At 44.2% G+C, this 17133-nt stretch overlaps 2 protein-coding genes across 12 annotated transcripts in view; both read right to left on the bottom strand.

Annotated features, from left to right (window-relative positions):
• Window positions 1-17133, bottom strand: part of LOC127055759 (protocadherin alpha-C2-like) — a 267861-nt gene that overhangs the window by 92984 nt on the left and 157744 nt on the right. For 3 of the 11 annotated variants that reach the window (XM_050963070.1, XM_050963072.1, XM_050963080.1), the window contains exon 1: window positions 1298-3891. The exons of the other annotated variants lie outside the window; for them this stretch is intronic. In XM_050963070.1, the coding sequence (XP_050819027.1) occupies window positions 1298-3811 (2514 nt within the window). In that variant the 5' untranslated portion in view covers window positions 3812-3891. Of the gene's footprint in view, window positions 1-1297; window positions 3892-17133 lie in introns of those variants that run through there. 11 annotated transcript variants of the gene reach the window in all.
• LOC127055786 (protocadherin alpha-8-like) overlaps window positions 1-17133 on the bottom strand; it is a 146320-nt gene that overhangs the window by 10879 nt on the left and 118308 nt on the right.

Here is a 17133-nt window from a genome sequence, read left to right as displayed (position 1 = left end):
TGACTGGGAAAGAGTAAAATAGCTACACCAATTGTAAATGGAGGAACATTACTTGGTATCAGCATTATTTTAAGAGAAAACTTGTTATTAAATCCTGCACTTTATATCTTTTAAAATCAGAGAGACAAGATGCTCATTTCTTAATAAGAAGAACAAGAAAACATGTTTTGATAAGACATGTTCTTGTTTTCAAAAGAAAAACATTCTGGCTGATTTGAGAGGGGCAAATAAGCGTAAAGATTTGATTAATCTTTCTGTGTAGATACAGAAAAGCAAAGCAACATTCCATTCAAGCACAAGGATACAATCTTTCCCTATGCTTGCATACATTCTTCACATTAATGTACAAGACACGTGCCTGCCATATTAACACTGCACAAGTAATATACAGTAAATGCAATATTTTCCTTATACATCAGAATTAAAACACAATCTGTCCAGCAGTGAAATCACTATCTTTTCACTCATAGTAGAGTGTTGCTCTGTTCATTTTCATAATCCATAACATGGGAATGGTATAGCACACTACAAACCGTACACTAGGTCCGTGCTGGCTATGTGCTAATAGAAAGCAGTCACTAATTCATCACTGTGGGAAAATATTGCAGAGGTTAATATACTGCTGGTCAAACCATAGGTATTAAACAGTTTTCAATAGCAAACCAGCAGGTTACAGGTTGTTGCACTGCAACATCACCACTGGTAAACTGGGTCAACAGCCTAGAAATGTGTCACTGTATTGCTAGACAGGAGAAGAGAAAAGGCAGCTCATGCAGTGCAAACATCAAAGTACAGATAACATGACAACTAAAGCACAAATACTAAGCAAAATCTATCTTATTAGTGACCTGGCCATGGTAATTTTGTCTGGGCACAGAAGCAATAAATTGTCAAATATTTTAATCACTGTAAAGTGTCATATTGATTCTCAGTATCATCTCCTTTCTTCTGCAGCATTCTAACATTAACATTTTAAAATTACACGTGTCATTCCTCAGTAGTTTGTTGGAGTGGGTATATCTGTAAAGAAAAGGGGAGGAGGAAACCTTTTCTATACCATCTACAACAGAAATGAAGTGAGTCTCAAACAACGTGCTCACACACTGAGCCACTAACTTACCAAATGAACCCGGAAAGCCCCCGTATTGAACTAGAAACCAAATGTGTTTCACAGATTAGAATTCAGCAACCACAATAGGGAATAAACTGAATCTAGACATTTCACTTTTAACCTTCAGATAAGGACACATTGTGAGGTTCACAACATGGTTCTGGTCATGTATCTATTCATTCTCACCTCATTAGGCGTAATGGAGTCATTTTTAAGTATGATCAGGTTTTGTGCACTCTGCCCACTCTGCCCTGTCAGATGTCTCTCAGCCATCACTGCATGAGGACCAGTTCCTGTTGGGCCACCAGTATTGTAAAACATGAAAGTGTCACTTCCTGAGCCTGCAGTCAGACATGCCTTATAGCAGTAGGTCTTAGTGAGAGACCCATTCCCCCGCACTTCAATAAAATGTGGCTGTACTTTTAAACCATGTGGTATCCTAGCGTCAATGTTGTTGTTAGCCTGCTTGTACATTTCAGCAGGATACCGTTCTCTGACCCCACAAAAACCTCCACAACAGGAGTCACCATACACACTGTATCTGTAGCACTTGATAACCGTTAGGACAACGATTGTCAAAAGAAATATGAATGAAACTGAGCTCAGTGCAATAATGAGATACAGTGTTATCTCTGAGTAGTTTCTAGTACTTTTGATATGCCTCCTTGTGTCAGGGATGATTTTGGAAACTCTATCCACAACAGCGATCGTTATGGCTACTGCTGAGGACAGAGATGGCTCTCCATTGTCTCTCACCACAACTGACAGGTTGAAAGTAGTAACACTGTCATCCCCCAGTTTGCGGGTAGTCCGAATCTCCCCGCTGTGTAGCTCCACTCTGAAGAGATCTGGGTCTGAGGCTTGAGCCAGATGGTAGAACAACCATGCGTTTTGTCCAGAGTCTGCATCAATGGCTATTACTTTGGTAACCAAATAACCTGCGCGTGCTGAGCGAGGGATCATCTCCAAGGCTGCCGAGGCGTTGGTTGAGGTAGGGTATAGAATCTGAGGGGCATGGTCATTCTGATCCACCACATACACATGGACAGTGACAGTGCTGCTAAGTGCTGGAGTCCCAGCATCCTGGGCCTGAACAACAACCTGAAACTCCCTTAACTTCTCGTAGTCAAAAGAGCTGACTGCATATATGTTACCATTGTCGGATTTAATAGAGACATAGGATGTGACAGGTAGCCCTTGAATTTCCCCTTTCAGGAGAGAATAGGACACATAGGCATTTTCGTTGTCATCAGGATCGATGGCTTTGACAGTGCACAGCAAAACCCCGAGCGCATTGTTCTCGGGAATGTAAACGGAATACATGGGCTCTTCGAACCGCGGAGGGTTGTCATTGACATCGGAGATGTCCACTTGTATCACTTTGTGGGAAGAGAGGGGAGGGGTCCCGGCGTCCATAGCCGTGACTGTGATGTTATAGGAGGAAGCCCTTTCGCGGTCCAGGTTGCCCTGTGTGACCAGCGTGTAGGAGTTTTTGAAGGAGTTGAGTTTGAAGGGAATGTTGGGAGGGATGCTCAGACTGACCTGCTTGTTCAGCCCAGAATCCTGGTCAGTTACACTCATTAATGCCACCACGGTCTCGGGCCGGGCATTCTCAGGCACTGGGCTGTACAGGGAGGTCAGCACCACTTCAGGAGCATTATCGTTGGCGTCCACGATGTTGACCAGCACTTTGCAGTGCCCGGCCATGGACACAGGACCCCGGTCGGTGGCCTGCACATAAATCTCATAGGAGGAGGCCTCCTCGTAGTCCAGCGTGCCATTGACCCTCACTTCACCAGAGACGGGGTCGATGCTGAAAAGCTGCCGCACCTTCTGGGGGGTGTAGCCGCTGAAGGCGTACAGCACCTCCCCGTTGGAGCCCTCGTCTGGGTCCGAGGCGTTCAGCTTCACCACCAGCGTGCCTGGGGCAGCGTTCTCCAGCAGGTTCACAGTGTAGGTGGATCGGTCGAAGACTGGCGAGTTGTCGTTTGTGTCCATGACCCGTATGGAGATCTGCGCCGTGCCAGACCTGGCCGGGCTGCCCCCATCCACAGCGGTGAGCACCAGCTGCTGCAGGGCGCTTTGCTCCCGGTCCAGGGGCTGCTGCAGCACCAGCTCCAGGAGTTTGCTGCCGCGCTGGAAGCCTTTGAGGTCCAGGGCAAAGTGCTGGTTGGGGCTGAGCCGGTAGCTTTGCACTGAGTTGGTGCCCACGTCGGGGTCCTGCGCGCTCTCGATGTGGAAGCGGGCACCGGGCACAGCGGACTCACTGACCTCCAGCCGGTAGTCCTGCCGCGGGAAGCGGGGGGCGTTGTCGTTAATGTCCAGCACCTCCACCTCCACGTTGTGCACCTCGATGGGCTGCTCGATCACCAGCTCCAGGCTGAGGAAGCAGGAGGGGCTAAGCTCGCACAGCGCCTCCCGGTCCATGCGCTCCTTCACCAGCAGCGCCCCGCGGCCCAGGTCCAGCTCCAGGTACTGCCGCCCGCTGCCCGAGGTCAGCCGTGCGCCCCGGGCCGACAGCCGCTGCGGATCCACGCCCAGGTCGCTCGCCACGTTCCCCACGAAGGCGCCGCGCTCCAGCTCCTCTTGCACCGAGTAGCGGAGCTGCCCGCCCGCCGGGCCCAGGCACAGCAGGAGCAGGAGAGCCGGGATCCGGAGCGCCGCCGCCCCGCAGCAGCTGCGGGGAGAAGACGGCGCCATGGCCGAGGGCGGAGGGAGGAGTGGGGGAGCCGAGCGCAGCTTTCACCCGACGCGCTCGCAGCCCTGCCGGGCCTCACATCCCTCAGCCGCCGCCGCCGCCGCCTCCCACACCCAGCAGCGGGTTCATGCACCCGGCTAGCAGGCGCCGCCAGCTGCGCCCAGCGCTGCCGCCGCCCCTGCAGCCGCCACCGCTGCAGACTCCGGAGCCAGCCGCTTCCACAGAAAAGCCATGCTCCCGGCTCTGCTGCTACCCGGCCCTGCGGCAGCGGATCCGGCCTCTCCTCCTCCAGCAGCTCGGGGGACTCGCAGCTCCACTTCCTCCTTCTCTGGCTGCTGCGGGGAGTGTGCGGGGGAGGGGCGCTGAGCTCCGGCTGGCTCCAATTCAGCACTTGGGCAGGGAACAGCGACACCGAGGCAGGCAGCCAAGAGCGGCGGCCAGACGGCGCGGGAGGGGGCTGCGCGGCCGGCCGGCCACCCCGTGGAGGGCAAGAGCGCCCCGCCAGCCACAGCGCATATCCCACACGGGGGAGAGCCCCGTCCCCAGGGACCTCTTCACTGGAGCCAACCGCACCGCCAATCCCCCAACACACGCTGGGACCGCCCCAGCCATTCCTCAGCCCCTGGGAGTTCAGAGCCAACTACCTCCATAGCCACCCCCCTGCACAGAGATACGTCCCCGCCCCGCCCCTCCAGGGAGACAGTTAGGGACCCCTTCACTTCCTAGCAGCCCTGCCTTTCCGCCCACACTCAAATTAGGAGAAAGAGTGAGTGTGAAGTCTGTGTGTGTGTTTACATATGTTTTATGTCAAGACAAAGGGAAAGATAGCTCTTCTACCTGTATTTGTCTCCTGCCACTGCAGAGGCTCTTTGGTCTAATCTCTGACGCCTCTTCCCTATGATATAGGTAGGCCCTCTCAGAGGTCCAATTCCAGTTTGGGGGGCCTTGCTCCACCACCAGCCACTAGTGGTGGTTTGTTTATATAATCAGCTGATCTGAGGGACACATCCATTATGGTCTAATCTTGTGCCATCAGAACTGATATATTTTTATTAATATTTATGAACATTTTAAACTCTTTAATTTGACAAAATTGATAATCGTTAACAAAAAAATAAGTCTTTTACCAAATCACATCTCCTGTTTGCTTCAATTTGCAACTCTAAGCTGAGAGAGAGTGTCACATTTTGATTCTATAGGGATACGCATAAAAACAACTTGCAAAACTTCTCAAATGCCACAAAATTAACAAATGTCTAAATCTGAGGCCCCCTTTGAGCTTGAGACCCAGGCGAAATGTCCCTCCTGCCCCCTCCCTGATTGGCCCTGGATATAGGGGATGGGGAAGAAGCCTTCCCATATTTACCAACATGAATTCCTGCCTGTCTTTCTACCCACAAGGCCACCATCAGGGCAAGCTGTGAGGCCCCAAACAAAAGCAAGGCAGCAGCTTGTCATAGGAAAGGGATACAGAATGGTTCGTTGGGCTCTTTCCCTCTCCTCGTTCTAGGTGCGAGAGGGGAAAACAGAGAATGAACTGCCTTCCTAGCCAGTCTCACTGCTGAGTTGCCTAGACTTCTAGTCCTACTGCCGCTGCTGCAGCACTAGAATGCATCAGCTCATGAGTGTTAAATCAGCACACACTGAAAAGCAGGCGCTTCCCTCCCCCCAGTGTTTTTTTTGCTTACAGCTGGTTCTATCAGTGTACTTCTACAGTTACATTGCCTTCCTTCTTGAAGACCATCTTCTCTGCCCCACTTTAATTCATTCTTGCTGCATTACCCTCCCCACTCTTCTAGGGATTATTTCCTCTCACTGATGTCTCTCCTTCCTTGATCCCCTCAACCACCGCTATAACAACCCTACCCTGCCACTAGCTCCACTGGTTGAATTTTGCAAATTACACCCATGAATTATGAGATTATTTAACATGGGCTTCAGTTTATTTTACATAATACTATACAGGAAAACAGTGAGGTGAGTGAAACTAGAACTGTAAGGAGTGGTTCAGGAGAAGAAAAAAGTTGCATTTGTTTTCCACTACTCCTTTTAGACTCATATTCAAGTACCAGCAAGACCCAAGTTCACATAGTTTATCAGAACTGACAAAATCACAGCCGATGGTGCAATGGTAATATTTTGGTCAATGTGTACAGGACACACAAAGGAGCAAAGAGTCCTGTGGCACCTTATGGACTAACAGACGTATTGGAGCATGAGCTTTCTTGGGTGAATACCCATTTCGTCGGGATTATTAAGGTCAAGAGGTTTTTTTTTTTAAAATGGGCATCTAAGTTAGGTTCCTACATCCAAATATAGGGACTTAAAAAAGTGGCCTAATTTTCAAACATGATGAGCAACCAACAGATTCCATTGACTTCAGTAGTTACTGCTGGGAGGCACCCAAACATGCTTATTTTTGAAAATTAAACAAATGTAGGCCTATTCACACCAGGAAGGTCAGTGGGCGCTTCTGTGTGGTCAGCATGTTTGAAAATCTGTCCCCTTGAGATATGTGCCCAAATGGGAGAAAAGCTCCTTTGAAAATCTGGCTCCAGATTTTTTTTTATTTTTTTGGTGTGTGTGGGGTTACCTAAGTATGGATTTTGCAACCTACCTATCCACAGAGATTAAAAAAAGACAACATGCTACTCTGGAAAAAAGGGACGAGGAATCTCCTACAAGGGTGGAGGAGAAGAAGCCATAGCCAAGGTTGGGAGAATTGTGGCCAAGAGGAAATGAAGGGAGGTGGTGGTCGGTGATTCCCTTCCAAGGAGGACAGAGGCATCCATCTGCAGGCCTGACCTTGCATCCTGGGGTGGGTGTGCTGCCTGTCAGGGGCCCATAGCCAAGACACTACAGAAACATTGCCGAGGATCATCCAGCCCTCTGACTGCTACACCATGCTGCTCATCTAGGTGGGCACTAATGATACTGTGAGGTATGACCTGAGCATATCAGAAGTGACTACAGGACTCTGGGGGTGAAGGTGAAGGATCCTTCTGGTCGAGGGTAGGGATCCAGGTAGAGACAAACACATCCTGAAAGTAAATACATGACTGCATGGATAGTGTCACCAGGAGGGCTTCAGTTTCCTTGACTATCAAATCTTGTTCTAAGAAGGACTGTTGAGAAAAGATGGGGTCCACCTGTCAAGTAAGGGGAAGAATATCTTTGGATACAGACTGGCTAACCTAGTGAGGCAGGCTTTAAACTAGATTTGATGGGGGCAGGAGAAAAAACCCACAGGTAAGTCCAAAAAATGGATACCTGGGCAAAGGGTCAGAATCTGGGGGGAACATGGGAAATTGCAGGATGGACAAAAGAGAGACAAGAGGGAATATATTAGAGGGAATCTAATAAACATCTTAGATGTCTGTATATTAATGCAAGAAGTATGTGGAATAAACAGGAAGAATTAGAAATACAAGTGAATAATCACAAATATTACATAACTGGCATTCCAGGAACTTGTTGAAATAATTCATATGACTGGAACATTGATATAGAAGGGTACAGCTTGTTCAGGAAGTACAGGCAGGGGGGAAAGGGAGGAGTTGTTGCCTTATATATCAAAGATGTATATACTTGCACTGAGTTTGAGACTAGTGGGAAGCAGACCTATTGAAAGTCTCTGGGTAAAGATAAAAGTAAAATACAAGGGTCTTGTCCTGGCAGAGTCTACTAAAGACCACCTAAACAGGAAGAAGAGGTGGATAAGACTTTTTTAAACAACTAACAAAATAAACGAAAATACAGGACTTGATGGTGATGGGGGACTTTAAATACCCAGATATTTGTTGGGAAAATAATTCAGCAGGATACAGATTATCCAACAAGTTATTGAAATGCATTGGAGACAGAAGGTGGAGAAAGTAACTAGGGGAGAGGCTATTCTGGATTTGATTCTGACAAACAGGGAGGAACTAGTTGAGAATTTGAAGGTGGAAGACAGCTTGGGTGAAAGTGACCATGAAATGACAGAGTTCATGATTCTAAGGAATAGTAAGAGGGAAAACAACAGAACAAAGACAATGGATTTCAAGAAGGCAGACTTTAGCAAACTCAGAGAATTGGTAGGTAAGATCCCATGGGACGCAAGTCTAAGGGAAAAACGAGTTCCAAAGAGTTGGCATTTTTTAATGAGATATTATTAAGGGTACAAGAGCAAACTAAACCAATGCATTGGAAAGATAGAAGGTATGGTAAGAGGCTTAACCAGATCTTCAGTGACCTGAAACTCAAAAAGAGTCATACAAGAAGTGGAAAGTAGGTCAAATTACAAAGGATGAATATATGTATAAAAAACACAAGCATGTGGGGACAAAATTAGAAAGGCCAAGGCACAAAGCAAGATTAAATCATCTAGGAATATAAATGGTAACAAGAAAGCATTTTACAAATATGTGGGAAGCTAGAGGAAGACCAGGGACAAGATAGGCCCATTACTAAATGAGCAGGGAAAGACAATAACAGAAAATGGAGCAAAGCTGAAGTTAAACATCCCTAGCCTCTGTATGCCAGAAGCTGGGAATGGGTGACAGGGGATGGATCATTTGTTGATACCTGTTCTAATCATTCCCTTTGAAGCACTTGGGATTGGCCACTGTCAGAAGACAGGATACTGAGCTAAATGGATCGTTAGTCTGACCAACTCTGGCCATTCTTATGTTCTTTTCTTTTCTGTTTCAGTTTTCATCACAAAAGTTAGCAAGGATCAGACAACTAACATAGAGAACAAAAGTATAAATGGGGCAGGATCTGAGGGTAAAATAGAAAAAGAACAAGTTAAGAATTACCTAGACAAGTTACATGTCTTCAGATTGGCAGAGCCTGATGAAACACATCCAAGAATGCTTAAGGAACCGACTGAAGAGATCTCTGAGTCATTAGCAATTATCTTTGAGAACTCATTAGAGGACTGGAGAGATACCTGAGGACTAGAAAAGGGCAAATATAGTACCTATCTTTAAAAAGGAGAATAGGGACAAGCCAGGGAATTATAGACCAGTCATCTTAACTTTGGTACCTGGAAAGATAATGGAGCAAATAATCAAATGATCAATTTGTAACCAGCTAGAAGATAATAAGGTAATAAACAACAGTCAATGTGGATTTGTCAAGAACAAGTCAAGTCAAACCAAGCTAATATGCTTCTTTGACAGAGTAACAAGCCTTCTGGATGGGAAGAAGCAGAAGGTGTCATATATCTCAACTTTATTAAGGCTTTTGATAGTCTAAAATGATCTCATAAACAAACCAGAGAAATAAAGCCTATGAATTTACTAGAAAGTGGATGCACAACTGTCTGGAAAACCATTCTCAGAAAGTAGTTATCAATGGTTCACAATCGAGCTGGACGGGCATATTGAGTGGGGTCCTGCAGGGATCTGTCCTGGGCCTTGGTTCTACTGAATATCTTCAAAAATGATTTGGATAATGGCATAGACAGTACACTTATAAAGTTTTCAGATGATACCAAGCTAGGAGGGGTTGCAAGTGCTTTGGAGGACAGGATTAGAATTCAAAATTATTTTGACAAACTGGAGAAATGGTCTGAATTAAACAAGAGTAAATTCAATACGGAAAAATGCAGTGTACTGCACTTAAAAAGGAAAAATCAACTGCACATATGCAAAATGGGAAATGACTGCCTTGGAAGCAGTACTGCAGAAAAAGAGGGGGCTATAGTAGATCACAAACTAAATATGGGTCAACAATGTAATCCTGTTGTAAAAAAAAAGTGAACATCACTGTAGGATGTATGAGCAGACATGTTGTAAGCAGGACACAAGAAGTAATTATTCCAAATTATTCCATTTTACTCAGCACTGATAAGGAGTATTCTGGAGTATTGTGTCCAGTTTTGAGCAGCACACTTCAGGAAAGATGTGGACAAATTAAAGTCAGTCCAGAGGAGAGCAACAAAAATGACAAAAGATCTAGAAAACATGACCTACAAGAAAAGATGGAAAAAACTGGAGAAGAAAAGACTGAGGGGGGACACGATAACAGTTTTCAAGCAGAAAAAGTTGTTATAAAGAGAAGGATGACAAATTGTTCTCTTTAGCCACTGAGGACAGGACAAGAAGTAATGGGCTTAAATTACTGTCAGGCATAGGTGCTGGAACTAGGGGTGCTAGCTTGAGGCAGTTTCCATCATATATAGGGGTTACAATTTAGCTCAACAGCTCTCAGCACCTCCACTATACAAATTGTTCCAGCATCCTTGCTGTCAGGGAGATTTAGGTCGGATATTAGAAAAAACTTACTAACTGTAAGGATAGTTAAGTACTAGAACAAATTAACTAGGTGGGTTGTGGAATCTCTGTCACTGGAGGTTTTTAAGAACAGGTTAGAAAAACACCTGTTAGGGATGGTCTAGATAATACTTAATCTTGACTCTGTGCAGGCAACTTGACAAAATGACTTAACAAGGTATCTTCCAGTCCTACATTTCTATGATTCCATTTGAAAAAATTTATCACAGTTGTCATAAACAGATGGTTAAGGGTTAATGTCTCTTTTACCTGTAAAGGGTTAAGAAGCTCAGTGAACCTGGCTGACACCTGACCAGAGGACCAATAGGGGGACAAGATACTTTCAAATCTTGGTGGAGAGAAGTCTTTGTTTGTGCCTTTTTGTTTGGTTCGTTGTTCACTTTTGGGGCTAAGAGGGACCAGACGTACACCCAGGTTTTCTCCAATCTTTCTGAATCAGTCTCTCATGTTTCAAAATAGTATGTAATAGCCAGGAAGGCAGATTAGTCTTATGTTTGTTTTCTTAACTTGTAAATGTGTCTTTTTGCTGGAAGGATTTTTACCTGTTTGCTGTAACTTTGAATCTCAGGCTAGGGGGTGGGGAGTCCCTCTAGTCTATATGAATCTGAGTACCCTGTAAAGCATTTTCCATCCTGATTTTACAGAGAGAAATTTTACCTTTTCTTTCTTTAATTAAAAGCTTTCTTTTTAAGAACCTGATCAATTTTTCCTTGTTTTAGAATCCAAGGGATTGAGTCTAAACTCACCAGGGACTGGGGGGGGCGGAAAGGAGAGGGGATATTTAATTCCTCTTTGTTTTAAGATCCAAGGAGTTTGGATCGGTGTGAAGCTTCCCAAGGCAACCCAGGGAAGGGAAAGCCAGGGGGGGAAAGGAGGGGGGGGATGGTTTATTTCTCCTTGTTTTAAGACCCAAGGGGTTTGGGTCTTGGGTTCCCCAAGGAAGGTTTTGGGGGAAGAGAAGTGTGCCAGACACAGACTTCTGGCTGGTGACAGTGTACCAAATTTAAGCTGGTAATTAAGCTTAAAAGTGATCATGCAGGTCTCCACTTTTTGGACACTAAAGCTCAAAGTGGGGAAAAAAACCTTGACAACAGTATTTTGAGCTCCTCCAATAAAAGGCATGTTAGAAGTGAAAATTAATATTAACCATTTTTAATTTTTGAAATTTGAAGTTATTTTGTCAATAACTTATGAGGCATTAACAAGATCACATATAGAACATTACTAGATGAGTTACTATGATCATGATGTTATTCAATGGATTTAGGACCAAAGATACCAAAAGTTTGGCAGGATATGACAGATTTTGAAATAAAATGTGAGTCTATGAGTGACAGATACATAAAATACTATGTGCCATTTTTGCATGCATTTAATAATTTCCCCTTCCTATTGATCAATGCAAGTTTGGGTGCTAAGCTTGTCTGAAAATCTGTCCCCTAATTTTCAAAAATTCTGATTACCCTTAATTCCCAATGACACCCAAATTCTGACCATTAGATTTAAGACTCACAATACACATAAATATTGTTATTCCCATAATCCCACACTGCAGCATCGTCTACAGTAATGTGTACATAAATATAGCATCCTTTCTTAAAATATTAGATTTACACAATTGTGTACTGACTACACTTCTGCTTTTAACTGAGATAGTGAAACTGAGTATGTTCTGATTAAATGTCTCCTGGGTAGATTTAAATCAAAATAAAATTTTGTGACGGTCATGATAACTTTAGTTATCTCTTTGAAATGATCTACTTAGTAATGCAGAGCCAGGCCTGCAGTCCATATTCAGGAGAAACTCCCACTGAGGAAGGACTTCAGGACTGGATCTCTAGTAACATTGATTTTTCCAGTAAAAGGCAGAGGTTGAGAAGCAGCACTTCAGCATCAATTGGTTAACATTTTGCAATTTTTAAAAGTAGACCCCATTAAGAACCAGATTCTAATACCCTTACTGACAATGAACATCATCTTATACTATCAGAGGTTCCACTGACTTCAACTCAATGTATTATTCAACATGAGCAGAATATCAGAATCTGACCCTAAGGTAAAACCATCCAATGATAACATATTGGTCCCAAATCTTCAGCTGCTGTATATGCCCAACTCTCATTGAAGTTAATGGATATTACATGCTTGCACCACCTACAGACACAGGCCCATTTAGGCCTTGTCTACACACACAGTATGTAGTATTCCTTTAAATGATACAGGCATTGTTAAAACAGTGCAACTTCTCTAAAATGGATATAATTATACCAGTATAAAAGTGCTTATATAGGTATAGCATATTCCTGTACAGGAAGGGAAGAAGCTAAACCAGTAAGAGACCAGTATATGGATATAATGGCACCCACACTAGGAGATTCACTGGTGAAACAATTTTGGTAAAAAAAAAAAAAAAAAAAAAAAAAAAAAAAAAAAAAAAAACATTCCTAACTGAAATAATTATACCACTAAAAAATCTGTGTATAGACCAGGCCTTGATGTCAGAAGACTATGTCATGAGCCTAAATAATATTCCTCTGTAATTTTTTACCCAAGAGAGGGATATAACTTTATATATCTGACTCAATCTTATACAATATTTTTATTAATGACTTTGGCACAAAAAGAAGGAGTGTCTTAATCAGGGGTCAGCAACCTTTCAGCAGTGGTGTGCCGAGTCTTCATGTATACACTCTAATTTAAGGCTTCGCGTGCCGGTAATACATTTGAACATTTTTTAGAAGGTCTCTCTATAAGTCTACAATATATAACCAAACTACTGTTATATGTAAAGTAAACAAGGTTTTCAAAATGTTTCAGAAACTTTATTTAAAATTAAATTAAAATGCAGATCTTATTAGTTTAGTGTGATCCTTGCCCTTGCTTTTCCTTCCTGAGTTTTACAATGTCTGGTGGCACCTATTTAGATACGTTAAGCTGCACAAAGGCTTCTGAGTTATGAGTTGATAACTGGCTGGCAGGAGGTCAGCGGCCAGAACCCCAGATCGGGAGCTGAGGTGAGTGGAGATGGCGGCTGGTAGGGCTGAGCAGGGCCCGAAGCCTGGACCCTGTCTGGCAGGGGACCTGCACTGGAACTCCAACTGGAAGCAAGGTGAGTGCGGCTGCGGCAGGGGGGGCCCCGGCTGGCAAGGGGCCAGAGCAGGAACCCCAGAGTGCGGCAGGCTGGTAGGCTTCCAACTCCTGATCTTAATGAAATGTGCTAAGGATACAAAGTTGGGAGGCATTGCTAACACAGAGGAGGATTGGAATGTTGTAAAGAAATATCTGGATGACCTTGAAAAGTGGAATAACAGAAAAGGGATGAAATTCAATAGTGCAAAATGTAAGGATATGCACTTAGGGTCTAATAAAAATAATTTCTGATACAAGCTGGGGGCTTATCAGCTCAAAACAATAGAGTAGAAGAGAGACGTGGACGTGTTGGTTGACCACAGGATGACTATGAGTAAGGCTATGGGTCGGTCATGAACATCAAGGATCCTGTGATTTTACATGACCTCCATGACTTCAGCCCTGGGTGTCGGGGCTCTGGCTGTCAGCCCCAGGTGCTGGTCTTTGGCTGTCAGCCCCGGATGGTGGGGCTCATGCTGTCAGCCCCACACTCTGGGGCTTGGGCTTCCCAGATTTATTGTTATTGCCCACATCCTGTCTGTGACTTTTATTAAAAATACCTGTGACAAAATCTTAGTTTTATCTATGAGCCACCAATGTCATGTGGCTGCAAAAAAGGCCAATGCAATCCTAGGATATTTTAAGTGAGGCATTTCCAGTAGAGATAGAGAAGTATTAATGCCATTGTACAAGGCACTGGTAAGACCTCTTAATGAATGTTGGGCTGTAGTTTTGATCTCCCCTTCCTCTGAAGCATCAGAGATATCCATGGCTAGAGATGGGATATTGGAAGGGTTGAGCCAGTGATCTGAGGAACAAGTGCTGGCTTCCTCCTTGCCAAGGGAGTGCTCAACCCTGGCTCCATTTCAGGCCCCATCCCCATCCAATCTCTTCCCCCAAGACCCCATCCCTGCCCTGCCTCTTCTTGCCCTTGCTCCGCACCAGGCCCCACCTCCACTCTACCCCTTCCCCCAAACCCCCACCCTTGCCCTTCCTATTCCCACCCTGCCTCTTCCTGCTATGTTCCATCCCTTCCCCCAAGCATTCCCCATTCCTGCTCCTCCCCCACCCCCCCAGCATCTCCTGCATGCCGCAGAACAGCTGATCCATGGCGGGCAGGAGGTGCTGGGAGGGAGGGAGAAGAGTTGACCAGCAGGGCCACCAGTGGGCAGGAGGTGCTGAGAGGGAAGGGGAGGTGCTGGCTGCTGGTGGGTGCTACTCTATATCTTGTATTTTGTTGTCTACAACTTGATTTGCCTTATTCAGAATTAAATCAAGTCAATCCACACACTGGATTAGAACATGAAAAGGGTAGCCATCAACCACGGGCAAAATTATGCCTTATGCAGGAAAAACCTTTATAGGGGCTAAGAAACTTCCTGAGTTTGAACCTGCAGAGTTGCCTACAGATAGTTTGTCCTACTGTAAAGTGGGCTGGACCACGATCCTCTAACCCCACAGATGTTCTGAGATCCATGAGAAAACCACCAGAGGGTCAATGCTTTAGGACAGAGGCCCACACTACTTCCCTAATCCCCTTCTTATGTGCAGCAGGCTCCCTAAGGATCCCTGTATCCACTGGTTTCCTGCCTGCCCACTTCCCTCTCTCCCTTAGGGAATATGTTTGTGAAGGGGAGTGGTGTTATAGTGTAGAGAAGAAACTCTCAGAAATCAGTATGTTCTTACAGAGGGAAATATCTCTTGTGGATTGTATGGCTATTTAAGGGGGAACATTTGAAGGGGAATAATAACATCACAGATTGTGACCCTCTTGCTGATAAGCCTCCATCCTCTCTGCCCACTCACGATCCCCTCTGCTGAGCCCAAAATATTTACTGGAGTCAGAATGAGGACAGAGTGGTTCTGAAAATAAAAGAACTCGTATTTTTCCAGTGCATATTCTGCATTTTCCTCACACTCCATGGGATTTTCCTGAGAGCATGATCTGCTCTTGCAGCTGTGATGTTCCCTTTCCCTAAATATATTCTTAGATCCCTCCTGAGCTGGTGTGAATTTCTTGTTTCTGGTTCTGCCTTAGACATTTATTTCCATGTTTCAATCATCTTTTGTGCCTGACTTGCTTGTGGACAAGTCTTCTCATCTGTAACTCATCTCTTCTTTCTTTGAAATATTGTGCCAAATTGCGCATTGGTATGAATCTGTTCTTTCATATATATCAGTGTATCTGCTCTTCTCTTTGGTCTGAATCTAAATGGTTCAGAATTTCCTTTTGTATCTCTGAGACAGCTCAAACCAGACTATTTTAAACACTGATGTTACTGGATGTGGGGCTTTTAGCCAATCAGACAAAATGTAGCCTAAATATTGCCTGTATTTAGGTCGCAAACTATTTCTTTTTGCCCAGTAGTGCATTTGCTGTTGTTTTAGAAAATGGTATGCAAAGAGAGACAGCAAGAGAGAGAGAGATGTATTGTAAAGGTGGATTCAGACAGACATAATATGTATAATACAGGTACATAGGAAAAATATTTCTTTGTCCTTCTCTGTCTCTGGGGCACACTCAAATATTTCTCACTTTTTCCTCAATATTTAGAATCAAAGTCATAGGACTGGAAGGGACCTCGAGAGGTCATATATAGTTCAGTCCCCTGCACTTATGGCAGAACCAAGTAATATCTAGACCAATTTAGCACTAAAAATCTCTGACTATAGAAATCTCGTTTACACAAAAGGAAAAGTAGATCTAAGCTATGCAATTTGAGTTATGTGAATAGCATAACTCAAATCGACGTAGCTTAGATCTACTTACAACAGGGTCACACTACGCGACTTCAATGGGAGATGCTCTCCCAGTGACTCTCCTTACTCTTCTCAATCAGGTGGCGACTAGGAGTAGATGGGAAAGCAATCGGCAGTCAATTTAGCAGGTCTTTACTAGACCCCCTAAGTCGACCACCAATGCATCAATTGCTGCAGCCTCGATCCTCTGGTAAGTGTAGACAGGTTGTGTTCTGTTTTACTTTACTGGAAAGACTTTGCAGTCATCATAAATTTTGTGACTGTAATTTCACATGCTGCAACATTGTAAATGAGAGGACATTAAAGCCGTAGATTGCCAAAATAACTTTCACCTTTGTAAATTCACTACAAAGCCTTTCAGTGCCTATGTTACTGCCAAATGTTTTGCTGATGGATTTAGCTAGTGTATTCTCCCTAGCCACCATTATGTCTCTCTATGGGGCTCTGATCTTTGTCATGCTCTTATGCGGACTGTAATTCCTTATTCCAAACTATCATCAGTGAATTTCAATGCAGTGAACTGAATGTGAGACATACTGGTTCATAAACAGATTCATTTCAGATAATTTAATATTTCCCCACCCCAATGTTCATCACTCCTGCAGTTATGCTACTCTTTGGGATGTGATCTTCAACTTCTTAGATGAATATTGAGAAAAAGAATAAATTCAGAAGCTAAACTATGTGACAGGCTATCCTCCTTTAAGGTATTTTTGTGACCAGGTTGCAGAAACCTCTATTTCTTTCCTCCCCCCACCCCTTTATCAGAGAATTGGCCAGTGTATTTTTAATTTAGTCTACTATTCTGTTCTGTTAAGGTTCTTATACCACCCTCAGGACCACAGAGCTCTCTTCTAGCTTCCTCCTTTTATAAGTGATATGGCAGAGAGAAAAACTGAATGTATTCTTCATGGGAAAGAATACCTCTGTAAGAGCAGAGCATGATGACAACACTCTCCAGGGTATAAAACAGAGGGTTACCAGAAGGCACCTACTCCAATAAAGATACTGATGAGATCTGTAAATGAAGTGTCCTAATCTTTAGTTAGGGGAACCAATCTCTGAGGATATATGCTTTGTGCATGTTTTTTTCTTTGTCTGTCTGAAGTATTTGTTTGTTAGCATTAATAACTGGGATTGTTTATTTCCAGAGT

Source organism: Gopherus flavomarginatus, chromosome 7, assembly GCF_025201925.1.
Source record: "Gopherus flavomarginatus isolate rGopFla2 chromosome 7, rGopFla2.mat.asm, whole genome shotgun sequence".
NCBI lineage: Eukaryota > Metazoa > Chordata > Testudines > Testudinidae > Gopherus > Gopherus flavomarginatus.
The sequence above is the reverse complement of the archived record's forward strand: the minus strand, read 5'-3'. Positions and strand labels throughout refer to the sequence as shown.